Below are 27,183 nucleotides of genomic sequence, written 5' to 3'. Positions count from 1 at the left end.
CTGAAGCTACCCCTCAGGAAAAACAGCACTTTGTGTAACATTTCCATTACTGCATAGCCACTGTAAAAATAAATATTATCTTTTTTTTTTTCTTTGATCTTTAGACTCTGCTACAAAAAATTTTAGAAATTACAAATAATAAGATTTGGATTTTTAAAAGAGGTGATGTAGTCTGGACATGGTATTAGGATGCTGGGACTCTTTCTAATTTGGTTTCCCAAGCTGCCTGACACATCAACCACTGAGCCTGCTTCACCTCTTCCTCTATAAAATGTTGATGTTGTTTATGTACTTCAAGAGGGCTGCTTAATTAACAGCTTGTAGAGTGATTTCAAGATGGAAAAACATGGCAATTACTGCAAACAGTAAAGGCACTGCAGACTAATTTTCATTGATGATAAAGTTGATTAACAAATACACAGCTCTAATAAACACTGTTACTGCTTTTGAGTGCAGGAGCAGGTGAAGAGTTGCCATGAGAACTGATGCAGCTGAGTGTGCTCAGTTCAACACTACTGATGTCTCTTTATTATTATGGTAATTGTGTTCATTGATTACTAGGAATAGATTTACCAAAGTGAGGGACTGTCACTCTCTCTTGACTCTGCCTGATGGTGTACATGCTCTGTGTCATCTCAAAGGAGTAAGCACCTAGTTACAGTCTCACTTCTTCTTAGAGCCCCCTTGTGATGTGCTGTCTCCCAGGGGGATTCCAACACAAAACCAATAAAGGGCTGGAAGGCACCATACAAACAGGATGCTCTATAGAAGAGGCATAATTTATGAGCATTGCCCTTTTTCAGTTTTCAATGCTAATCATCAGCATTCTGAAATTTGTTTACTCTTCTCTTCCTTAAGACATTGCAGGTGGTTTTGTTGTTTTGGGTTTTTTTATTTTGGTTTTTGGTTTTGTTTGTTTGTTTGTTTTTTGGGGTTTTTGGGGGCTGGTTCGGATTTTGGTTTTGTTTTTTTTTTAAGTTGAGGCATTTTGCAATGATTTAACACAATACTAAGGATCTTCTACCCAGTAGTTTGAGAATTCAAGAACAGTTGTGTTTTTCATCTATCCCTACCCACTTGTTTTATTTTGGTATATCCAGCTCCAGGAAATGGTCCACTGCATAGTAACAAATGAATTAATGTCAAAATAATCTTTTTTCTTTCCCTGAAACAGCTAAAACTCTCATTGAAGAGGGATAAATACAGGTACACAAACCTCATCTCATTATTTTCAAATTCTGTATTGTAAGTTATTACTTGTTGCTTTAGCAACACAATCAGAAATGTTTTTAAAAGGAAAAGACACATTGCTTTCTTTTGCGTAATGATCTGTACAGCCCTTCTCTGCCATGTTCTTATTTTCAGTAAAATGTTTACTTTCTTTTACATAGCTAAAGTGATGCATAGGAGTAGTTACATGGGATGATTGCTAATTGTCATGATGAAATGCCATTGTTATCTACAGGGTAGAAATTGCCATAGTAAAATGCCCTTGTGTCTTTACATCAAGTCAGATATGGAAAAAATACAACTTGATTTTGCAGATCTGGTTTCTATGCATATTCAAAAACAAGTCTGCTAAATAAATCACTTAATGGGAGTTTACTGTTCCTCCTGTTGTCACTACACAGTCAAGTAGGCAGAGCAGTCTGCTTTTGTCACTGTACCATCAAAAACCAGGTAGTTCCAATCAGTTATAATGCATAACACAACAGAAAGATGTCAGTGTGAATATAATTTGAGCATGACATGCTCTATTAAATAACTGCCCGGTTTTGATTATTAGAGCCTTTAATCCTACTAAATGGTGCATGTAAGGCAGAGGACCAGATTAATTCTAGATCCCAGTTGAGACTGGAAGGTTGAGCCGAGCTGATCTGATGAACAGCCAATAAATACAGACAATCACAATGTCATTTTAATAGCCTCTCTGGGAAAATGAATAGATGAACAGTTTTTTATTTAAATGTCAGTCTACAGCTCATCACCAGGAACACAACTTCACTTTTATTTTTCATTTCATGTACCAAGGTTGAGAGTGCAAGCTTTAGAAAAGAAGTTCTACAAATAAATCCATACCATAGCACAATGCAGTTTGTCATTAAAAAGAAAAGTAATAAGGTTTGGGAATAATTTGAGCAGCTTGATTTTTCCTGACCATTACTTAAGAACTTGAAATGTGAGGTCTGTTAGAATTAATGAATACTACCCTACATGAAATAATGACACAACGCAAGGGCTTTGTGCCTTTTTATCAAGCACAGTAAAAGCAGAAAATACATGCCACCCCTTGACTGATCTCACATCACAATATTTTGATTACTGTTAATAGTCACATGCCTCACTAAGCTTGAGAACTGTGGTACATCAGTCCTGCTCCCACTGTGTTTGGTGGCAGAACTAAGACTCCCATAGGTTTCAGTACCTGCAAATTGTAGCCTTAGTGATGAACATAGAAACAAGGATATGAGCTTATTTATTGAGCTATGTTATTACAGTAGCAAAGTCTCTTGGTCCTTATTCAAAGAAATTGCTTATCCCCATTAATTGCAATTAGTGCTCCATGAGGAAGTAAGTTTTGGTATTCTATATTTGGAAATCAAGGATTTAAATTTTTTTTAAGGAAAAAGGGGATGCTTTTTGTATGTAGTATTGCTGCACTCACCTCTGAAGTGGGAGTGGCAGCTAAGCCTTTCAGCCTGCAGCTTGCAGCTGGAAGGAGGTGCTTGGTGTGGGTGAAACTCTGCCAGCAGATCCAAAAATTTATATTGTCTCAGAATTTTTTATTTTACATTTTCATCTGATGTTAGTAGCTCCTCTCTATTGTATTTTATAGAATTAATCTTTAGCAGCAGGAGTCCACCCCTGCTTTCAATGCTCTGCTGACTTCCTTTCTCACCCCTTGGTACTTTTTCAGACCTGCAGCTCCCACTTGTGACCCCAGACTGTTCTGGCCAGCCTGGACTGTCAAGGGCCAGCACCACACGAAATGTGTCCCAGGGCAGCACAATCACTGAGCAGGCACGTGCCTCCCATCTGCAGCACTGGTGGAAGCAGAGCATGAGCACAAAGCCGTAAGTTAATGATAACCCACCCTCAGAAACTGCCAGGACTTCAGCACAAAGTTATTTGGCAGTCAAGGATGCAGCAAGAGAGGAGACCACAGCAGATGGAGCACTTGGATGTATTGCATCCTATACTTGCAGAATGTTTGTGTCTGTATTAGGCAAATTTGCACGTGTTTTGGGTATAGACATCTAAATCTTTGAGGCATTGAAACACCTTGAGAAATAAATACAGACCCAGAGACACCCCTGAACCTTTAGGTCTCACGGTGGCTGAGCTGTTTCCTGCTCCTATCCCTGCTTTACCCCTACCACAGACACGCATATGTAGTCCTTTGCACAAAGATCCCCCCACTTAAGGTGAAGAACCAAGAAGTACTTGATAATTTGTCTGTTATCAAGTGCTGTTATCAAGTGCTGTTTCCTACATCACACTATTTCACGAATTTTGTGTTCTGAGGACCTGCTATTCTGCAGAGGGGAGAAGAATTTCTCTTTAAGATACATGTTATTAGACTTACTTAACAGATAGCAAAGTTGAGGTCTGGAAAGGCCACATATTGCCAAAAATTACACAGAAATGAAAGAAGAACCCCTTGTCTTTTGCCAATAATCAGTCTTAGAGACCAATAATTCCTGTAGTCATCTTCCCATTGAATTTTTTATGAGGTAAATTGATACTCAGAAATCTTACCAGACAGATTAATAACGCCATTGTGAATATGCACAAGTATAGCTCAGATTTCCCCAAGTAATGAGCTTTTAAATAACAGGTTTTTTCTTGGGTTTGCTTTTTTTCTGTTCTTTTTCTATGGCTGACTCTCTTTGTGTGTGCTATGGAAGCTGTAGGCCAGTTTTTAGAGAGCTGCATCACTTCTTAAACAAAATTGCTTGCAAAATTCTTAGGTTTAACAGATTTGTTATAGGTTATTTCTAGGTATCCTAGTCTTTCATAATATTTGGAATGATTGTATATGGTTTTGATTAGGGGAAGTATGCAGCACCACATGTTTCTGTCCCTTTATTACAGAAATAAATGCTAACAATATTGCAGTCTTTCCATAGGGTTGGGTGGGGATGTTCTTCTGATTTCACTACAAATCAGCATTAGGGTACCTTGACTATGCATTTCTGTTATTTAACATACTTGGATTTCTTTAATGTTTAATTTAATCTGGATTTAATCATTCACTCTTAATATCCTAGATTTGTAACACTTAATTATTCCCACAATGCAGTTACCCATATGTTCTCTCAAATATCCCTCCCTCCAAATATAATTGCTTCCTGTGTTTGGAAACTAAAAGTTAGAAATGCTGAAATCAGTAAAATTACTTGATGTAAAGTTTTGTTCCAGCCAACTTGATTTAACCTACTGTGTTGATTGTTGTTGGGGTAAAAAAGACTAATTTCCTATTTCCATTAATTTCACTATTTCACTACTTTCTTATAGCCCATTTGCAAAAGAACTGTATTAATGCTACATATTTTTATTGCTTTCCAGGAATCAAGTATCAACATCAGACCACAAAGACATCCTTAAAGCTCAAGACTTTTCTGTGATCATCAAAGCATATGTGCTTGTGACATCCTTAACACCTCTGCGGGCATTCATTCATTCAACCACCACTGTCTGGCATCCACCCAAGAAGAAGCATTTTACCATAAAGGTAAAACATTTAATTTCCTCAGTTTCCCATCTTTCAGGCAAAGTACATAGACAGAAAACTAGAGAATATCTTTCTTCTCTTTTAGTCCTTCTTTATTAGCAGCCCACAGCCTACAGGGAATATTCTTCTAATGTACAGTTTTCGTTTCCCAGAACAAGAGGGGTTTGCTTCACGAAGCAGGAAAGCATTGCCCTGTGCACTGGGGACCTGGGATTTTCAGGTGTCCAAGCCCATTTTTATTGGTCACAGTTGCAAGATCATAGTTTTCTCTAAAGCACAGCAGTGTGGGTGCTGCCATGCGGTAGCAACTTTTGCTGAGATATTGACAGTGTTGTGAAAAGGGAAAGTAAATATTTAAAACAGTTTGTTTCGATTTCTTTTTTAGGTGCAGTAAAACAGACTAGAGGAGGGTCAGGGCACTTCTAAATAAGGGGAAGAAAGTATACAAGTATACCATGGGTAGGGTGGTTCCCCCATGGTCTCAATTTTATGAAGAAGGATGTTTCATATGTGCCTTAGATTAATTCTGGACATCTCCAAGTGCATGGAGATACCCCTCTCACTCCACATCTTGCTTGCGCAGCAAATATGCCTTCCCATTCCTTTCTTCTTCTAGCAGGGGACTGTGCTTGTAACACATCATCTCTTTGTGAAGAAGCTACAGTTGTGCTGCTGCTTCTTCCCTTTTGAAGAATTAAGGTCACAATGTGGCAGTGATTTCTTGAGGTCACATAGATCAGCTCCTGCAGCAGCTGTTAAAGGATGGGTGTGCTTTGTCCATGTAGCCTTCTTGGGGTAGGAGCAGGTCACATCTTTGGATCAGTCTGAAATCACTGTGGTATCACTGTCAGGACTGTTGATGATATCAGCTATTTGGTACGTTCTACAATTTTAGCTCTTACCAAGTGGAGTGCCTAGTTTAAGCTCATTATCTAAGCCTAGTCATCGGAGAAACAGACACCTCTAGAGAACAAATCATCCCACTTAATTTAGACACCAGTTTTGGAATGAGCTTCCTGGTGAAAGTGTTTGCTTCCTTCTATGGGCTATGACATTCTTAGAAAACATGCCAAATTCTGGATTGCTAAAATTAGATGAGCTGAATCTACTTCTCTCTTCCCCCCCCCCCTCCACTTTAGCTATGGAAGCCCATGGAGATACATTTCTTTGCCATGTATTTTCCTCCATTTACATTTATGAAGAGTAATGGTCACTCACTTTCAAACCCCGGTATTCAGTTTTAGTTTTTTTTTATTAAAATAGCACAATATACAGCAGCATCACTGTTGCAGCTGAAGTAGGGACGACTTTAAAGGCTAGTAGTCATTAGTAATTGTTATATGGCTCTGGAAAACAATTCCCACTGAGGGAAGTCTGCTGAACAGGGTTCCAGCCATCATTTACAGAGCACTTTGGCAGCTGAAGAAGCAATAAAAATGATAGATGGAAGTAGCAGTGCATCTACAGTGGTTCCAATCTGTTTACTGCTGTTGTAGCGTTATGCCTTCCCATAGCTTCAGACATACTCATCAAAATTGTGAAAAATATACAGAAGATAGGCACCATTTGTGAAAGAAAGCACATTTGTAGTGATGTAGATACTCAAATGTAAATTAACAAAATTATGGAAAATGGGGTGTGTAAGGCTGCCTCTTAGCACAATGTGCCCTGTAAAGCACATGGAAGGGGCCAGGGAGCTTCCAGAAGGGAGACACTGGGAATTCATAGAGTGGCTGGAAAGCACTGCTGGAAAAATCATATAGAGGGTCTGTGCTTGATGCAAAGCGAACAGGCAAGTCACACACCAGAAAATACTTGGGAAGAGGCAAATTCAGCCTGTAATATCATTTCTTAAGAGATTTTGTCAAGTTTCTTAGAAACTTCATTAAGCCCTTCGTCACTTGCCAGTGCAACATACAGTGCCAGGAGAGTCATCTCTCCCAAAGGAGCCAGTGGAGCAATGCATGCTTGTACCAGCCAAGGAGCCTGGTCCTGAAAGCTCCTAAGGTTCAAGTTTCTGCCAGCTCTATTGTATAGGATGGAAATTGCCACGTTTTGAAGTTTCAACCTGTCAATTGTCTATACAGACAGAATCTCCAAGACCTGTTTTTCCACTGATTGACAGAATACCCACTGGGTACTCAACATGACTAGAGGGGAGATTTTGGTCTGGAAAATTTGCAAATACTTTTTCCACAACAGACTGAGTTTTGTTTTGTTTTGGGTTTGTTTTTTTATTTTATGCAGAGATGAGAATAACTTTGATTATCTGCTTTCGGTAATGTTGTACCATAATTTAGAGACCTCCTCAGTGTGTATAGACCTCTGGTCAGGAAATTTTTTCTTGTACCAGTATAATTACAACATTTTTAATGAGAAATTAATCCACATTTGTGGTTAGCTTAGTTTTGCTATCACAAACTCAGTATGTTAAGTATGTTTAAAATTTAATCTCCCATGTACAGCAATGCCTTATGGTTGCCAGGAGTTACTAGAATGTGGGATATATGAAAGAGAGATAAAAAAACCCCTGGAGATGAGGTAGCTATATGATATCAATGATTGAGAGAAACTGTGTAAAGAAAAAACAGGAGTTTCATAAAAGAATACTGCATTCCCCACTGCCTTTTTGTTTGTAAACTATTGTAAATTATTTTTGCAATGCATATTTGCTTTTTATAGTCATAGAAGCAAGACTTCAGAATGATTTCTTGAATAAACATTGGTCAAATGGCAGTTCAGGAAGAGTTCAAATGTGTTTGCTCACCAGCTGCCAGGTTTTCTCTGGATTATACATATTTTAGTATTGCATTTCAGAAAGCAAAAGATAAATCCTGAGCTGACTTGAGGGTTTTGTGTGCAGTCAAGAGGTAACAAAAGTGGGACTCCAAATTTGGGCCCAGCATGGGAAGATGCAAGAGATGCAGGGAAGAGAATGGCTTTCTGCCACACAGGTGTTTAGATATGAGGCTTGTGTAATAGCCCAATTTCTTTGAGAAGAGTTGGAAACTGCTTATTTAGACTATCTGTGTGTTGAAAAAATATTAATAAAATAGAAGCTTTGTGTTTTGCGTATTGTATCAATTAAAGGAAGGGTCTCTGTCAATGTATGCAAAAATTCCTTTTGTGTTAATTGACATTACCTATGTGCATTGAGAAGAATGCTGACCCCTAATAATTATTTCTTTTGTAGAAGCCAGTGTGCAAACCAGTAATTTATGATTAATTTTTTCAAGCTTAACACACTGTGAAGTTCTTCCTTTGCCCTGCCATTAACCTTTCCCCACGTGATCCCAGTGCTTTATGAAGTGATGCACTTTTGTAGACAGAAGTACCACATCCTACATCATCGGGGGGACTCTTCTGTTCTGTCAGCAACTTCCCGTGGCCCCTGCTATTGCTCATCATCCTTTTGCTCATCCAAAATAGAGAGGTGCCTCCTGGACTTGAGTTCCTTGACTGGTGTTCTTGCGTAACATTTGATGTGCTCAGATGCAACTCTGTTCTTAAGTAATTTTCCAGTTGTGAAATGCAGTAAGTATAATTTATTAAACAAGTTTGCTGTTGAGCTTGCTGTGGTGTGAATCACTATAAAGGAAACTCTCTTTGTGTATTAAGCATTTGGAAACTTGAGTAAAGAATTTTTTTTTCTACTTAACATACATGCAAATAAAACTGGACCCTCACCTTTACAGGAAATCCATCTCTTAATATGTCGTGGCAGTCTAGCTTAGAGCCAAGCATGGTGGAAATTAAGTTACAGTATTGCCCTCAAGTGCCCAGATTTGGTACTACTTGAAGTATCACCCACACGTATTTAAAGTGAGATGGAATGCAAACATACATACAGATAAAGAGCAAAATGCTTGCAAACAGCAGAAAAGGCTTGGAATATTTTTTTCCTTTATTTTACGTTTGTTTGGGGGTTTTTTGATTGATTTTTTTTTTAAATTTAATATCACTACCTTGTCATTTACAGGAGCAAACACAAAAGAAAAATTACCATCAATTCTTAATCAATTAGATTGCATGTTTACTTGGGACTAAAATTAAATTCACTCATTAGGTTCTGTTAGAATGCTGTAATGCTCTTTTTTTCTGGGATACTGGACATGATGGAATGCCATCTCTGTTTTCTTTCCTCATGGTATCTATAATTTCTCTTTTCACTGATATAAGAACAGAAGTCAGTCTGGACTGGGGAGATCCAAGACATGCTTCGTCTGACCCTCCATTTGTGGCAGTCAAGAGAGCATCGTGAAACTCTGTAACAGGACAAACATAAAGTGGTAGTGTCCCTAGGCAGACGATATCTGCTTCTGGTAACCTGAGGGGTTAGAAACACAAAACTGGAAGTGGAATATATGTATTGATGTTTAATAAGCTCCAGTGACTTTTATGCATGCAATTCTCTACTAGGTTTTTAAATTCATTAATACTTTTGGTCTTAGCAATGTCTTTGAGCAATGATACTGTACAGATTATTTACATATCGCTTGGGAAAGAGTATTTGTTTGCTTTAAAACTTAAGCAAAATCAAATATGACTTGATTTCATATCCTTAATTATTGTTGTAAAAGAAAGAATAAGAAATCCTTTCTTCTTTGTCTTCTTCTTCTGTGTCAACCTTTCATGCAGTGCACAAACAAAATTCTTTCTGGAGTTCTTTTCTGCTTTTCTCATTCTGAACATCCCTATTTAGCTAAGTAAGAGCTTGAGACTGATTGTCCTCTACAACATGTGGATGTCTCATATGTTTTTCCAGTATTATCCTGGCCCTTAGCTCTCTGGTGTTTTTCTAGTTCACATATCCTCTTGCTTTGGCTGTTCAGTCAGCTCTGTAAGCGTGCCCTTCTGTGGCTTCCAGCTTTCCTAGACCTGCCTCCAACTACCCTGATTCTTCTCATTCTTCATTTTTTTGAATTCCATCTTCCCTTAGTCAAGATGATACACTTTTGGTCCTTACAGCAACCTGGGAAATATTGTTGGTAAATCACCTTTACTTTCCCACTAAGAAGTCAGAGCTGAATTGGGAAACCATTCTTAGTTCAGACTCAGTCAAAAAGCCTAATTTCATGGTTGCTGAAGCTGGTCAGTGGCTTTTTGCTTTTGGACTTAGTCTTGTGGAGAAAGAAGCTTTAGAGAAAAGAAACCTTTCTCAGATGGCCTTTTCTTCTCAATGTAATTAAGTTATAAAAGTGTTAAGGGGCAAGATGTTGGGGTTTTTTGTGACTATTTTTTTTTCTGGACAATTTAATATAAGCTTTTTTAAAATCATATGTAATTAAAAATATATACAGAACTGAAAAATCTACTGTAAAAAATAGTTGGACACTAATGTGATTTCCCCTTTCGTCAAGTGCCATGTTAGAGCTGTAGAGAAAGGGCACTTCCTAATAATAAATCAGGACTGGAATAAACAGATCTACCTGGAGCTAATGCAATAAACTTATGATAAATTACTGAACTATTTTCTCTATGTTTTATTCTGGAACCATTGGTACCTGATTCATGGGTACATTTTTCTCCCATTACATGGCCTTTGACTATTTTTATATGCTCTGGTCAGTAGAAAGGTCCACCTGTGCTAGCAGAAAATATATGAAATAGCTTCATTGCTTCTTCCTGGCCTTCTGTGTGGAATAAGTTTTTATTCTTGCAGGCATGTTAGATATCTAGATACTTCCATACATACAATCAAGGAGATTCTTGTTTGTGTGTAAACCAGTATTTTTATACCTATGAAAAACTACTTACACCCAAAAGTATTTGGACCTGGTGAAGAAATTTCATCAAAGATAGATCCAGTAAAAAGAATGAATGTACAAAAGTGAACTGAGAGAATAAAGCCTATGTTGAAAGTTTTTAGAGATTTATTGAATTTATCCAAGCTATTTTCAAGAAGAGGTAATTACTCTTCTTGAGTAATAATTGTAAGACCTTGAAAGCCTGAAGATCCAGCTGGTCAGAAAGAGTGCAACAGCTCCAGTGCACTACAGAACAATCTGGAAGTATGCCCTTTGCTACTTCAAAAAGGGTAATTTCTGGAAACCAAAGGTCATACTTTCACCCCTCAGACATAAACCTTACTTTCAACCCTTATCCTGATAACTTTGTCTACCATGTCATTTTGAAGGCTACTACTAGGAACAGTAAAATCTTTCAAAATTGATTATTATGAATACTATAAAGTAGGATGTTCTAAATCCCAAAATGTAAACCTCAAAATTGCATTGAATTACTCAGTAGTAGTCTCTTTTCTTCTACCTCCTTGCCTCTGAGGTAGGTTCAGAGCTCATCTATGCTTCCAAAGGGGAGTTACTGTTACAGGAAAAAATGTAGGAGTTCACATTGTTTAACCAAACCCAGAAGTGTCTAACTGATGATATACAATCAACTGGCAGCCAGTAATTATAATATACCTTCTATCAATTTCAGTAACAGAAGAGATAAATCATGATACCAGGCACTTAAAACACTTAATTGAACATTGCACATTTCTAAACATCCTTCTGTAAATACTCTCTGAAACTCTGGTGGCATCTGCTCATTCACCCATGTTTATGCAGCCTCTATCTCACAGGCAACACAGGTTAGACACAGTCCTGCTCTCCTGGGATGCAGCTTCCCTTCTTTCATGCACCTCTGCTTGGAGAAGTGGAGGCCCCTGCTCTGTGGTTGCCCATTTCATGTGTACCCACGCAGTACCTGTGCCCATCCTTACATTCTGGATTTCCCTGAAGTCTAGGCAGAAGCTGTGGTCCCGGCAACCTAATTTGTGGCAGTGTCTGACCAGGTTTTGGTGGCTGCTTTCTCCACCACTGCTTTCTCCACTCCTTCACTTTCTTTCCCCTGCTCCTTTTCTGTTATTTCCCAAGCTGACTACTTCTTTGTTTCAAAAGTCACTTTGTAAATTCCTGGTTACTGTTTAACCTTGCTGATGGTCACATTCCTTTGTATCATGGTAAGTTGGGTCAAATATCACCCCAGACAGTTCTGCATACTCCAGGCACACAGATGGTGTTGTCCGTGGGTAGGCTGTGTGAGCACTCCAGTGACAGATCTCCTGTCTGTCTTCAATGTCTGACTTAGATTCCCCAGGGGGACCAAGCAATTTTAGATTGAAATTAATGTCATTGTTTTGAGACATCTACCTTAGTATGGCATAAATTATGCTCTTCAAGCATCTGTTTTCTGCAGTGAGGTGTAAAGGGAACCTAGACATTTAGCTTGTACATAGACATAAGCTGTGTAGTCTTGTAGTGTGAGATTCCTCTACAATATTGGCACCTGAGTGAATTTTCTTCATGTGAGCTGTGTCTCTGAACACCTGTTACAATCAGCAGAGAGATAATCAGTGCAGTCAATAAAGGAAGGTATTCTAAGTTTGCATTTATGGCCATTCCCAATGTTAGTTAAGAAAAATCTTTCTTGTTTGTTTCATCAGGAGGCAAGACTGTTTAGCTTTGAGCTAGAAGGCAATCTCAGAAAGATCACTACAGTTTGGTTTTATACTCTTTCTCAGGGCAATCCTCAGCTGACCATTCAGGTAACTGCCCCAGGCTGCTCCAGCAGCTCTCCTGAGAAATTAATTTGCAGCAAAATTGCCCGAGGAAAATCTTCTTGAGGGAATTACTACAGTCATCATAACATTCAGCCCATCAGGCTCCATGGCTCTATGCATGAAGTCTGCAAATCAGAATTCTTTTGTCAATTAAATTGCATTTTTTCCAGTGTGTCAGACCTTTACCTGATGATTCAGTGTATTTTTGAGGAGCCAGAGGGATCTATGTCATTGAGATTATAAGGCTAATTTTAACGACTGCAGATTTTAAAAACTAGATGTCAAAATAGGTAAAAGAAAAAGCATCATAAAATTAATATTGAGTTGACCTTTTTTTTCCCCAGTGGCTTTTCCTAAAGCAAGAAGTTATTGGGCAGTGAGAGGTCAATGAGTTTAAACTAATCTGAAGTGTATTTCTAGTCCATTCTGCCTTTACAGAAAGTGTGTACTTGATCCACGTAACTTGACTGCATTTGCGCACTTCTGTAAGTTATTACATAAATATTTGGAACATACCTCTGACTGTATGAGTCCAGCATTTGGATGAACACCTTCAAGCTTCTGAGAAATCTTGCAGTGCTGTATACAATGGTGTCATTGTATAAAATAAATGTGCATGTCTGCGTTTAGTCGTACAGCCTACTAAAATTTGAACCCTATTCCTCTGCTTAAACATTGGCCAGCCAGAGGTCAGCTTTCTCCTAGAACAGGTTCCTGTAACTGCCAACAGTAGTTCCTACTCTGTCCTCTCTGAATTGTTCCATGCTTTTGTTAATCACAGCCCATCAATGGTGCATTTTGCTGGACATGCAGTATGTTTCCTTTGAAAGTGAGAGGATCAGCATCAGTGGTGGTCACTTGAAGAAGCCTTCAGCTCTTTAGTATTTTGCAGTTGAACACAGATATTTATATACTTCTATTCACTCAGAAGAACCTGAGGTTGCTGCAGATTTTCAGATATTATCACCTTTATTCCATACGCTCTAAATTTTTCCTATCTGTTGCTGTAAATTCTGTGGAATCTGTTGGAGGCAAACCTAATCTGAACTTGTTTAAGTAGGATTTTTTTATGAATTGGAATTTAACCTGAAGTATTCATCTCATCTCTATTGGTCCTGAACCAGCCTGACTAAATATTTATTTTCAGCCCTTGGCTTAGAATAATCATTGGTCTAAAACCTGATATCCTCTAATGAGAACCTGTTGAGCAATGTTTCTTTTCTAGCCTGGCTAAGGAGAGCTGTAACTAAAATGCAGTTTCTTGGAGATGCCAGCTTTATTTTAATGCCGGTTCTGATGGCAACAGTTGACTATTAATAGCCAACAGCATGCTCTGAGTACCAGTAGGGCAAGCCAGCCAGTCTTCATCAATTGTTACTAGAAATGTATGCATTATGTATCCTTTGTGTTTACTTGTTTTGTGTTTACTTGGAAATTGATCAATGGTGAGAGAGGAGATGAGCTAATGGTGCTCTTGCTCTTCCTTCCAGTAATCCCCATCTCTCCTTATAAAACTTCAATTCCTTATGTTCCCTGTGCAGCCCAATAGCCCATCTTCTCACTTAGTCCTTCAATAACCAGTGGAGGTTTAAGAAGTTAGAGAAAAGATGTAAGCCAGAGCAGCAGGAATGTCAGTTGTATGCAGAATCTGGCAGAGGTGCTGGAAATAATTGCAAAATTCAGCTGAAGAGCCACCTTGGTGAGATGGACCTTCATTTTAATTTTTTAATTTATTTCACATGAACAGTTTAATTAACTGGTTTTTCCTGAACAAGGAACTGAAGTGGAACAATTTCACTTGGAGATGAAAAACAAACACTGGCACAGGTTGCCCAGAGAAGTTGTGGAAGTCTTTATCCTTGGAGGTATTCAAAAGTTTTCTGGACACAATTCTGTGCAACCAACTGTAGATGACTCTGATTAAGCAGGGGGGCTGGACCAGATGACCTCCAGAGCTCCCTGTGGTTCTGTGATCATGGCTTGGAGACAAAATATCACATTAAACTTTGTTGTGGACTTTTACCAAGGCCCAGGCTTGGGTAACCCGTGTGCTGTGGATACTTGTTCATGGCTGTAGCAGTCCAAGGCAGATAGAGAAGTGCCAAGCGTATCAGTCCTCAGGAGGGTTGTCTACAGAAGCCTACATGCTTCCATCATGTTACCCCACTGGAGCATGTATTAGTGGATGATAATAGAAAATATATACTGACATTTCTAAATAAATGTCATAGAGAAATTCCCAGAAATAATCAGAAATTGTTCCTTTCTTAATATTAATATAAAATGTGTTCTGCATATACTTTGCATGCCTTAATTCTGAAGATAGTATTTTTTGCTATGTGAAAGTGTCTCTTTGGTAGTATAGTGCTACTTTATTATCTAAAGTTTTACATTGTTCAGATCTTAATTGTGTTATGTGCTGTATGGTAACTCTAATGGAAAAATCGTTCAAAGGCAGCCCCTTTCTTAGCACCAAGGACTCTGATACTACAAAACCTGCCTATGTCCCACTCTTCACTGGGTCTCTGAGCTGCTCCAGTTGTTTCCCTGAATCTCTATCTGAAGTGATGATAAGGGTGAATTTGCATGAGTGATGAAAGCACCTGAGGACAGTACTGTGCAGGCAAGTAAATATGCCATTGGGAGGATTCATGAGTCTTAAAGCCACAGAATATGCAGAGTTTGGTTAAAACACAGGCTCCAGTGGCTGACCATTTTTCCAGCATCTTTCTTCTATACTCTGTTTAAAGCTTGTTGACTGGGGGCAAAGATTTGTAGTTGAGGTTCAATGGGATAGCCCTTGGCACAGAATGTTAGGAAGAGAGAAGGCTTTGAGTGTGCTATTACCCACTGATGAAGATAAAAGCATTTTTTTGAGTATTTTGCCTAAAACCAATGGCAGCAAAAGATTTTATCAAAGTAAGCTTAGAGTCTTAAAACCATTAATACAGATTTTGTTTCTGATATACTTATTTGTAAATAGTCATTCTCTATTAGTATACTGTGTGGAGCTTTTCCTTGCACTTTATTGTACGAATGAATAAGAATTGAAAATGATATTCCAAGGCAATTTTTATTCCCATCAGTCTTTTAATTTATGATTTTAAGCACTGATTTACTATAAATGCTCAAAAATATATGTATTCTCTTTCACAGCTGCAAAGGTTTTTTGAGATATTCTTCAGGAACAGTTCTCCCCAACAAGCCTTCAACAACATGAAGGAGGCTATAAACAAACTTCTACTTATAACTGAGGTCTTCAGCAAATCATCTGCCTCAGGACCAAATTCTTTCAATCAGTAAGTGACTTGCAGTAGTCATTGAAATGCTAGTGTCAAGATAGCTCCTTATAACAGAATAAAAATTGCAGAAGATACACGAATCTTAAAATAAAAAATTCCCATCTATTTCATACTTCTTTATAAAGTAAGGACATGCTGCATTTAAGGAGTAAAACTTCAATATCCACAATGTTTCTAGTTTATGAAAAGGCTATGATGAATACTTAGGACCAGATGCTGTCCTAATGAAGTGTTTGAGGCAGCACAAATGAACAGAAATCACTTGCAGTTGGGCTAGTCCTAACATAAATAAAGCTGTATTTCCTTTCTGTTAGCATTCTGTCATATGTCAAATATTTAATGCTAGAGTAGCTCAGATTGTGTAGAGCTGGCTCTAGCAAGCAATATGAACAGAAGATACTGTAAAACACTTTATAAAGTGTATGCTATGAAATATACCTAGGCACCAACAGTCACATTTCTGTGTGTAATCACTACTATTAGTGTTATAATTCTTACACATAAATCAACCACAATTATGTAATATCTTAACTAAGTAATTATTTGTTCTATGTATATTATGTCCCATCTCTGACATTTTTATGATAACTACTAAATAAGTTGCTATTTATTAAATTTATGTATTAAGCTATTTTGAGAACCAGGTGTTTTAGTAGCAGTAATGTAAAGCTCATTATGTGACTTACACAAGTTGGGAATAAAGCTTACATTGTGAGTGGAGAGGGTAGCAAGGAGGGGAGGAGTGTAATGAGGATGAAGCTATTTTGACAGTGGTCCAAAATCTCTTTTTTACCAATGAAATGGACTCTCTTGTTTGTGTAACACAAGACTTGCTTATAACTCCTGGCCCATGCCTCCAAACATCCTCATAGCTGTTGTTAACGTGCAGCCGCGCATAGCCGCTGCAGAGCTCTTTGGCTTAACTGAGCCTGGAGTGTTTCACCATCTCTTCCCCTCCAAATGTCTTCAAAGCTTTTGCAGGACCTCATTCACTCTTCTCAAAAGGCATTTCTTCTATCAGCATAATTCACCTCCCTCTCTGTCAATCATTAAAAACACTTTTATATAGCACTATTTTCATCACCTCACAATCTGACTCCTTCCGTGTTTAATGCTGCTGGCTCTTCTTAGAAATTTATTTCGTCTGCATCACATGTTATTTTTTGACCTATGTGTGTACGTTTTCCTGCATGTGTTCTCTGGACCTGTGGGTGTATTGAATTTTACTGTGTATAGGGACATGGTTCAGTTATGGGCCTGGCAGTACTAGGTTTATGATTGGAAGCAATGATCTTAAAGTTCTTTTCCAACCTAAATTATTCTATGATTCTTTACCTAACCTCACTGAAAGGGATTCCTTTTATGTTGTATTTCAGATGCAGCCAATGTTTTCAAATGCTAACCTTTGACATTGGATTCAGCATGTCCATACACCCAGTAGTTCTTAAGGTGAGAAAATTGCACAAATTATTGCTGCACTCAAAAAAATTACGCCAAGAAGAACACAGCACAAACACCTCTTTGATAGGTACCCTCAAATGTCTAAGAAATGTACCAACACTTTAATATTAAGTTGGGCTGATTGTGGAGAATTCCTGTAGAAAAAAATCAGTTTATAAGAGTCAGAAATCCTGTGATGAAATTCACCAGACCACCAAAATGTGCAAACTTCTCAGTTTACAGTTTACATTAAAAGATTAACTGTTACCCCAAATGAATATCAGTGAAACAAAATCCATGGGAAGCACTGCATGAAAGTGGAGTTAGGTTTTAAATGTGACAGAACAAAGATGAATGGAGGAAGTTAAAAAACCACAATTGGCTTTTAGTACAAATTAAAGTTCTCCATAAATTGGATTGTACTTCTTCATTTCATTACCTGCTTTGACCTCCACTGTGCTGCCTTCTTCCTGGATTATCCACAAGGCCCTTAAAACCAGGGAAATGAGACCTGTGCCAGTTTTTGTACCACTCCTGCCTCAGAACAACCTGTCCTGAAACAATTATTGTACTGCTTTCCAGCTGTTTTCATTACCTCCTGGATACACATGAATATGCATATGCCTAGATATACAAAATGTTTCTTTATATTTAAGATATACAAATATTAACAAAAATTAGTTAATATATCCCCACTTGAAATCTATTCAAGTGTCTGGTAATAACAGTGCAGTCAATATCCGCATTCTTCAGAAAAAAGCCTTTAAATACATAGGAAAAAATCCTTTAAACACATAGGAAAAATGCACACATGAAAAGAAGTTTGCAGAATTTAAAAAGTCCATGAAGACAATATTTTTAATTAGTTTGAGAAAACTTATTTAGTTAGTATAAGAAATGTGGTATGTCATAACAATTCAATAATTGTATACCAGGCTGTAAAAATTATCCCCGAAGAGTTAAAAAAATAAACATAAAACATAACGTTTACCTTCCTGTATCGAAGTTTCAACTATTATCCGTTATCCATACGTTTATAGTAAATCAGTAGGATTTAGTATTTTCTTCTGAAAAAAACCCAAATGTCTCTAGAAAATAGCTGTTGATAATTAATGCAACATTAACCTTTAGTATTATAACTTGGAATTTATAGTATGCACACAAGCTATTCATATTGATGCTACACTCGTGTTTATTAATGTTTTAGTCATATTTCATAACCATGAATTTGTTAGTTGTGTTTATATAGTGTAAAACTTATACTTTCATTCGTAGTAACAGACGTTCTGTAGTAATCCTTAGCACATGAGTTTTTAATTAGTTATATTAACATATAATCTGATATTTTACATTTTTAATCAAATTTCAAATCAAATAACGGTAAAGAATCTTTTCACATGTACCTGCAATACTGGATTCTGTCCACTGGAGGGCAGCAAACATTGCGGTATGGAGTTGTGACAGTCCATGTGGCACAGCATTTGTTGCTTTATAATCCTGCCGGTTTGTGTTGTTATTACCTTTTTTCAAAGTTCCAGATTAGTATTTATTGCTATGAGAACACTGGACTTTTTATTTAAACTATAAATTTTTATAATTTTTTTTTTTTTTTTTTTTTTTTTTTTTTTTTTTTTTTTTTGCAAAAGGTGCATGAAAACTTTGATTTCCAAGTTGAGAATGAATCGACTACTCAGGACCAAATTTCCAAAGAACTTCTTTTTGAAGATACATTTAAATTTCTCTTATCTAATGAATCCTCAACATCCAGTTTCATAGAAGCTTTGCAAAAAATATATGAGTCATCTGTGAGCAAGGTAGTTCCTTCCAACTTTTTTGTATTATTATTTGAAAATACTTAATTTTAAATTGTGTGCTTCTGAAATTGTTGGTGCCATCTTATAGAATGAGGGATTTATTTAATTAGAAACAACTTTTATTGTATTCTGAGGAGTAAAACTGCTATTATATTGAACAATTGAATTTTCTTTTGTAAAAAATTCTACTCTCAAATTTCATTTTCAAAAATACCATGATTTAAAGATATATTTAAGGCTTTAAAAATAAAATTTACCACTCTTTTTAAAAATTGTCTTTTTAAAATATACTTTTATAATATACTTTTGATTGCTTTTATAATATACTTTTATTAATACATTTTTTAATATACTTTTAGTATACTTGTGTTTTCACAATTTCATCCAGAATTGGTTAACTCATGCATGGAGATCTGTGAGCATCGAATGAGATTATGTTTCTTACAACTTTGTGTCTAATTCTCAATGCAAGATCCAGTTCCAGTACTTTTTTTTTTTCATTTATAGAATCTGCATAAATTTTACTTCACTAGTGAAAATAATTTCTGATAAGCGGAGATCTCTTTCAGTAGTATTTCTCTCACTCTGGGAGCTTTTTAGAATGCATTTCTGAGGAGTCTCCTGCTTGAAAGGCTTACGGGGACTAAATTATCCAGGCAACTTCTGCCTCTTGGACAGATGTGGCTAAAACAGGGTCGTGGGTTCTAAATTTATGTTAGGATAAAGTAGAAAGCTCAGATATCCAGACATGCAGTGATACACAGCCTGTGTTCCGGAGACCAGTAGTTTCTGTGGGTTCATTTCTAGACAAAGCTAGGGCACAGTCAGCTTTGTTCTAGACTGAAAAATGGGATGAGCTATCTAGGAGCTGGCTGGCTGAGGTTAGGGCTAGTTGAGAGCTGTTGTAACTTGTTCCTGTGATCAGTGAAGGGATTGGGCTCTAAGGAAAGCACATTGCTATCCATGTGATTTCACCAGACAATGCTGCCCTTTCCTTCACAGGATGGAACATACAACAGAGAAGATGAGCAATGTTTCTCTTTGGAAGAGATAAATTCGATGACTACTTTCATAAAGGAGCTGAAGAGTCTTGGACAATTTGAGCTGGTAAAATAAATAGGGTTTTGTTTTACTGGATATATATTTTATGTAAATCTCATAACACTTCTCCTTCATTACCATTCTCTGCTGTCTCTGTAATTAGGCTGGATGGGCAGAGAAGCAAGAATATAGAGGTAACACTGATTTTACTTTGGTGGATCATTTGAATTTAATTTAAAATAGATAAAGAAATACAACAGAGTATTTGAAGTGAGCTTCCACTGAACAGGACAGCTAAAGCAGAAACAGAGACCAGGAAATAGAAGGAAAGGAAAAGAAGGAGAACCATGTAAATGACTAATGAGGTGGTAAGAAAATAGAATGACAATGAAGCAAAAGCAGCAATGAGTGGATGGACTAGAGAAAGTACAATACTGAGATCATGATCAGAGAGTAGATATAGATGAAAAAGTGGCAAAAAAAACCCAGGTGGAATATGTTCTCTTCTTCATGCTTTGAGTTCATTTTTAGAGAAGAGCACAGATGGAGGAATAACAATCAGTGTCTGTGAATAGGCGCAGTTAATGAGGGAAATGATGAGTATTCAGAAAAGAAAGGATCTGCAATTGAATCTGTTGTTCAGAAAGTGTGCATGATATCAAAATTTCTGTGAGACTTCCTGGATGAGTATTAGGGTTGGAGATGGATGACACTTTCTGAAGAAGCACTGAGTCTAATAGATCTGGAATACATAGAATCATCTGTGTTGGAAGGGGCCCAGAAGGATCATCAAGTACAACTCTTAAGTGAATGGCCAATACAGGGACTAAACCTGTAACTTTGGCATTAGCTTCATGCTCTGACCAACTGAGCTAACCTCAGAAGCAGTTTAGAGGCAGAGGAGATCAACTTCCATGTCAATACTGGTAATCCTGATTTGCAAGGCTGGGCATGACAGTCCTTTTCTAAGTACTTGGGAAAGAACATTAATATATAACCAGCCCTATGCTGTATATACTGTCTTCTGATCATTTTTCACATCTTTGCACTCTACAAATATCATACTATGTTGTCTCAAATCAGTGTCTCTCTTCTCAGCTTTTCCCTTCTTCTGCACCCAAGATCCAAATGTTGCTGCGCGACCTTTATCGAATGGTAGACCCAATGAGGCGGCTTAGTTCAGTCCTGACTGTGCATTGGTGGCTTTCCAGTGTCCTTCAACAGTTCCAGTTCATGAATAAAGAGGCACATACAAATCTTTCAGAGTGGTAAGATAACTATTTTATATTTTGAAGGTGGTTTCTCGAGTTATATAATTGCAATATTTCCAGTGAGCATCATAAAACTTAATCCTTCAGTAGATGTAGGTGAACTTGCAACCCTTGAGATGAAGATCGATCATCCCATATGGAGCCCTGTCAGCCATTCTGCCATCAGAACTGTAGCTAGGTTTCTAAATAGAACAGGTTTTGTTTCTTTATCTAATATGGAGGACTCTGGATTAAAAATTAATTGGAACTATCATAATTTTTTTAAAGAACGTTTAATAAGGTACATTTTTTCCTGAAAATATGTAAACTTTAAATTAGGAGCATTTCCCAGGGTTAAGACTGTCCTAATTTATGTACCAATTAAAAGCAAAACTGTAAAGAAAATATAAAATTTCAGGTGAAGATTTTTCCAAAAGAATTAATAATTTTGATGGGCCCCAAATTTTCTGTCCAACAAAAGACAGGTTAGAGAGCATAATACTCCGAGAACATCATTTAAGCTCCTTATGAAAATATGAAAAAATGCTGTAATGACAAGGTTAGATGCACTGAACTTTTGGCAAGAAGTTTTTATTTCATGAGGAGAGAAAAAGAATGATAGAACAAGGGAAGGAAGGAAGGAAGGAAAGGAAGGAAGGAAGGAAGGAAAGGAAGGAAGGAAAGGAAGGAAAGGAAGGAAGGAAAGGAAGGAAGGAAAGGAAGGAAAGGAAGGAAAGGAAGGAAAGGAAGGAAGGAAAGGAAGGAAGGAAAGGAAGGAAAGGAAGGAAAGGAAGGAAGGAAGGAAGGAGTAAACTTATAGTATACTGTTAGTTATATATGTTAAGTATAAAATTTTTCAAAATGTGTTTTCTGTTTTCATTATCTCTTAGCTAATGATATTTCATGTACATGTATGCCATATTAACTGCTAGCATTTATGATTTACAAACAAGGACTTGGTAACAGAGGCACATTAGACAATGTATATGTTCCATTCCACTGAGTCTCACGATGAATGTGTGAATGATATTGGTAAGTACATTTTGCTGGGAGAATGCTGTAGTAAGTATCTAAGGCATCTGTAAGATTTCTTTAGTTTTAATTTTGTTCCTCATTGAATTGGGCGTGGCTTTCAGCCAATCTCTGTATGTTTGTTTGCTTTACTGTAAAGGGGAGCTTATACTTTATCACTGTACTAGCTAACTGTTTATTAGTGTTTTAAATATACACAGCTCCATGAAAGTGCTAAATTATTGTTGTTCTGCCGACCACTCCGATCACTCTGTGAGAAGTAACTCAAAGATGCAGCTGCTTGCATTCATATGTAAGCCCTTGCTCTTTTGCAGAAATATTTAGGTTTACATATCAAAGCATACCAGCCTTTAGCAGCTTTCTGTTCTAATCTAAGCTGTGCCACTCACTCACTTTGAGCAAGCCCCTTGGCCTCATTTTTTTCCTTCAAGCTCAACATTATTGTATGTGTATAAATATGCAGAAATACCATGACCTTTCTCTAGGGCATAGGCCAATCTGCTTCTTTGCTATTTATTTTTCTGCAGTGGCTAAGCTAATAACACCGTTCTCTTCATTCACTGTATAAAAAAAACATGTCCATTGACATTGCTAAATCAGAATCTTCCACTCGTTTTGCTACATGCATGTGAGGGTGATGCATGTGTGAGATATGCATGTGATTATACTTAATTGCAAGGAGGAAAGAGCTTAGTTGTACTTACTCCCCAAATAACTCAGGTATGCATTCTCTTTGAGCTTTGATTAATCTTTTTTTCCCCAGCTTTGATGAGTTTTTATATCAGAACACTTTTCCTGAATTTCTTCAGTTAAGGCCAGGGTGTTTGGTCACTTTATTTAAGAGTTCTTATTTCTCTGATTGTGGAAAACTGGTATTTCTGTTTATCAAATCTAGTGATTGCATAACTGACTGTCCAGGCAAACAAGAAATATGTGGGAACAGTAGTGACTCCTAACTGAGGTCTTGTACAATTACTTCGTTCACTAGTCACGACTCCATAGGATGAAGGCAGGATATAAAGACGTTTTCTAGTCTACATATTTTAACTCATTTCATCTATATGACTAAGTGTTGAAACCGTAAATGGTATTAATGAATTCTCTGAAATCCTTACACAGGAGAAACAGAAGAACTCTAGAAACTCATCTCAAACTATAATGAAATAATTAGCCTAGGTGAAAATAACCACCTCAGATGTATTGGTATAAGATATTACACTTAACATGTACTCTGAAAACATTTTCAGCATTTTTTATGAACTTTCTTCAACTCTATGCAGTTTATGCTCATGATATGACTAGGACATACATAAATGCTGTCTTTTGGAATAGGGGCAATGAGGTGTCATGGAAAGTATATTTGGCTATGTCAGATAGCGTGGAAGAATCAGATTAGTGAGTAAAGCTAACCCTTCTGTATGTGCAAAAGAAAAAAAAAGCCTAAGCAGCTCAAAAAGCTGCAAATGTTTTTTTTTGAAATCAACTGATGTATTTGGAAAAGTGATTCTAGCTTTTCATATGCAAGACCTATTTTAGTTCCAACTGGAAGCATCAGTCCTTAGACTGAATCTGGGCTGAAAATACTTTTTTGGAATTTAACTTAGTCATGTCAATTACCTGAGAAGTCTGAGAAATTAACATGTTTCAGACTATGGGACAGAAAAAGGTAATGACAAAGGAAAAAAAGGCTAAGATCACTGACCTGGAATGGGAGGAGTGAGAGACAGAAGGAAGGAGGAAATGAGAGAGACAGTTTTAAGTGCCAGAAAATTAATCCCATTCTTGCATCTGAATTTTTTTTATTTCACTTCTGAACATCACCACAAGGTATTTCATTTAAGGACCCAAATGCCCTCATGGAAACTGTGACTGAAGCCAAACAAACACTCTACAAAACAGAGAACTTATTTTGGAGAGAACTACATAACATCATCTAAAGAAAGAAAATGCATAACGCTACTGAATATTGAAATATGGTTTCAATCTTGAGTTTATAACCCATTAAAAGTTGCACCGTTCACAACTAACATATCCATCAGAGACACCTAAAGTGACTAGTTTTTTTTTTTTCTTTTTATATTTAAATTTTGTGAAATATTCTATTTATACATGTCCTTCATTGCTTATGTCTGATTGCATAGACAATCAGAGCTATATTACTCTTCCTAAGTCAATCCTTTGCCTTTCTTGTTTACTGAATCAGAGAGATTCCTAAAGAGCAGGTTCACAGTTATTAGTTTGGGACGTACACATTGGGAAACTGCTGAAAGGTACATTTATTTGATGAGTATGCACTCACCAAGAGTACTGACATACAAACATTAGTTTCATTAGAGCTAACTGCAAAGTGTGTAGGCAAAGAGCACATCTGTACTTGACACCTCCAAGATACCTAAGTAAATAGTAAATAGGGGGCCACTCAAACAGATGAAGGTCCTTTCTTAAGTAACAGCATGTGAAGGAAAGGAGTATGCAAAGCCATTTTTTAGGAGGAGCTTCATAATTGCATCATATATCAGTCTGCTGATTGCAAGGATCTTGGACAAAAGAAAGCTTCATGGTGCTGATGATTAAAAAGCTCAGGGAGCAGCACAGATAAATCATTGAACCACAGAATCATTTATATTGGAAAGGTTTCTCTCATCCTATCCCTTACTACGTGGGAGAATGACTCCACCTGGTACAACCTTGTTTCAGGCAGTTGTAGAGAGTGATAAGGTCTCCCCTGAGCCTCTTTTTTTCCAGACTAAACACCCTCACCTCACTGAGCCACTCCTCATAAGGCTTGTGCTCCAGCCCCTTCCCCAGCTTCATTACCCTTCTCTGGACATGCTCCAGTGCCTCAATGCCTTTCATGTAGTAGGAAGCCAAAACTGAGGATAGGATTCAAGGAGTGACCTCACCAGTGCTAAGTGCAGGGGGACAATCACTGCTCCAGTCCTGCTGGCCATGTTGTAATCTGAGTAGCTTTCTCTAATATGATTTCCAAATATTACATTTTGCTACCCCGCTGTACTCAGATATAGTTATTATATGTCTCTTAATGCTGTCTGAAGTTAATTGCAGTCTCTACAGATTTGAGATTCATACAGGTCATGCTGTTCCTTTGTGAGTGGTGGTAGCTCTCCTGCCGCAGTCCTGAGGTGTTCTCTGACTAAACCAAAGTTGGTAATTTTATAGAGTTAAGACATGTTGCTTTCACTGTAAAACAGGGTTTGGGACCAGGCAAGCAAAAAAGGAACAGCAAAGATAAAAATTTTTTTGGTCGGGCACTAGATGTATGAAGCAAAGTGACGCAGAGTCCCCAGGCGGATGCAAAGGAGAGCCGCTTCATTGCAAAAGCCAGGCCTTTATAAGCAGCCAGGCTTTTATCAGTTACTTAGTTTTAAATCATAACAAACATAATCCAACCATACACTACAATGTGAACATGTAATGGTTATATAACTTGTTTTTCTCCTTCTAATTCAGCTGAGTCACTTTGGGATAGTCCTTCTACTTAGCTGAAGTAGCAGGCCCGAGCCACGATTTTACAAGGGTAACAAGGCCCTTATTTTATAAGGCTTTACCTATGTGCAACAGTATTTGACAGATATTAGTTTTTACTTCCTTGACAAGCAGAAAGAGGGGTACAAAATTACTTACAACTTGGAAAGCAAGCCCTGCAAGAGTTTGTTAAGTGCCTCCTTTGCAGTAGGTAATGAATTTGCATGAATTTAGGGTGGTTGTCTAGACACTGCAAGCTCAGAACTACATTTTCCTTCATACACAGGTCTGCCAGCTGCTTCTTTCCTTATCTCATTGAGTCAATGCAGAAATCTGTTTCATCATGGGGCAGTTTTTTATCACTGGACAGTTTAGCTTTTTCCATGATTGATCTCAATACAGCTTTCAGAAGCTCCTGTTCAAACATCAGTGATGTATGATTGCACAGAACAATATTGCCACCTCCCTTCCTTGGCACAGACAGTGGCTTTGTGTCCTTCAAAATCTGAATTGCAGTATCCACGAACAAGCTACATTATGAGAACTTCTTAAGGAAACACTGAGAGGAAAACCAGTGAAAGTTTCAAGAAACGCTGATGGACCTCCAAAAAGGTCTTATCAGCCAGAGGGTCAAAGAGAAGCCTACTCCCTTTTTTCTACCATGCTACCAAAATTCTACTTGAAAGAAAAAATCTGCAGAGTTCACAATATGGGCACCACTGACATATTGATTATTTGTTGCAATTTACTTGTCTTTTTTTCACAAGGATTTTACATTTATACACACACACACATACATACACTCACACAAACACACACACACACACACACACACTGGATTTGTTTTGAGTTTGCAAATAAAGCAAAACACACAGAAGTTCCATTTTAGGAATTCATGCTAATGTCAGCCTAGATAATCCCCTGGAGGCATGCCTTCATTTTTATTTAATTCTTTTTGACCAAAGTCTAAATTTAATCTCAAGTATATGCAAAAAAAAAAAAAAACCCTGTCATGGAAGCAGTTAAATAATATGGTTTATTTTCTTCTTGGCTACATCCACTCTCCCTCTTTCCAGAAATGCAACTATATTTTCACATATTTTGTAAATTTTTTTTCTATTAATGTGATGTACTGCCGTGTATTTTGGAATGTGTATTTCCTGTTACATTCACTCAGGTAATATCCCTAATGCTGGGAATATGAATCCAGAAGGTTCATTTTTCTGTGGAGAATAATAAAATACCATGTGTCCTGGGATACCATAAAGATTTTTTTTGCAAAATATTTCATTGTTTCTGTTCCTTCCATTCATGTAGAAATATGTCTGCTATTGAATTGACAGGCAACTTTTTCAAGAAAATATGAGTCCTAAGCAGAATGTGCCTTCTGACTTCAGGAAGAATCATGAAGGTAAGGGTTCAGAGTGAGATCATTTATACAGTATGTTTTCCCTATTTGTATTATACCTGAAAACATGTGGATTTAGATCACATTGCTTTGCATTCCAGCTGGAAAGTC

At 37.3% G+C, this 27,183-nt stretch overlaps 1 protein-coding gene across 2 annotated transcripts in view; it reads left to right on the top strand.

Moving 5' to 3' along the window:
• CPED1 (cadherin like and PC-esterase domain containing 1) overlaps positions 1-27,183 on the top strand; it is a 140,701-nt gene that overhangs the window by 44,764 nt on the left and 68,754 nt on the right. Inside the window, exons 6-13 of one of the 2 annotated variants that reach the window (XM_068189884.1) lie at positions 2,918-3,074; positions 4,570-4,735; positions 15,456-15,598; positions 16,978-17,050; positions 18,688-18,855; positions 19,858-19,962; positions 20,995-21,164; positions 27,008-27,075. In XM_068189884.1, the coding sequence (XP_068045985.1) occupies positions 2,918-3,074; positions 4,570-4,735; positions 15,456-15,598; positions 16,978-17,050; positions 18,688-18,855; positions 19,858-19,962; positions 20,995-21,164; positions 27,008-27,075 (1,050 nt within the window). Of the gene's footprint in view, positions 1-2,917; positions 3,075-4,569; positions 4,736-15,455; positions 15,599-16,977; positions 17,051-18,687; positions 18,856-19,833; positions 19,963-20,994; positions 21,165-27,007; positions 27,076-27,183 lie in introns of both variants that reach the window. The other variant, XM_068189883.1, reaches the window with a different exon arrangement.

Source organism: Anomalospiza imberbis, chromosome 5 (assembly GCF_031753505.1).
Source record: "Anomalospiza imberbis isolate Cuckoo-Finch-1a 21T00152 chromosome 5, ASM3175350v1, whole genome shotgun sequence".
Lineage (NCBI taxonomy): Eukaryota > Metazoa > Chordata > Aves > Passeriformes > Viduidae > Anomalospiza > Anomalospiza imberbis.
Note: the sequence above shows the minus strand (reverse complement) of the source record. Positions and strands in the feature narration are given on the sequence as shown.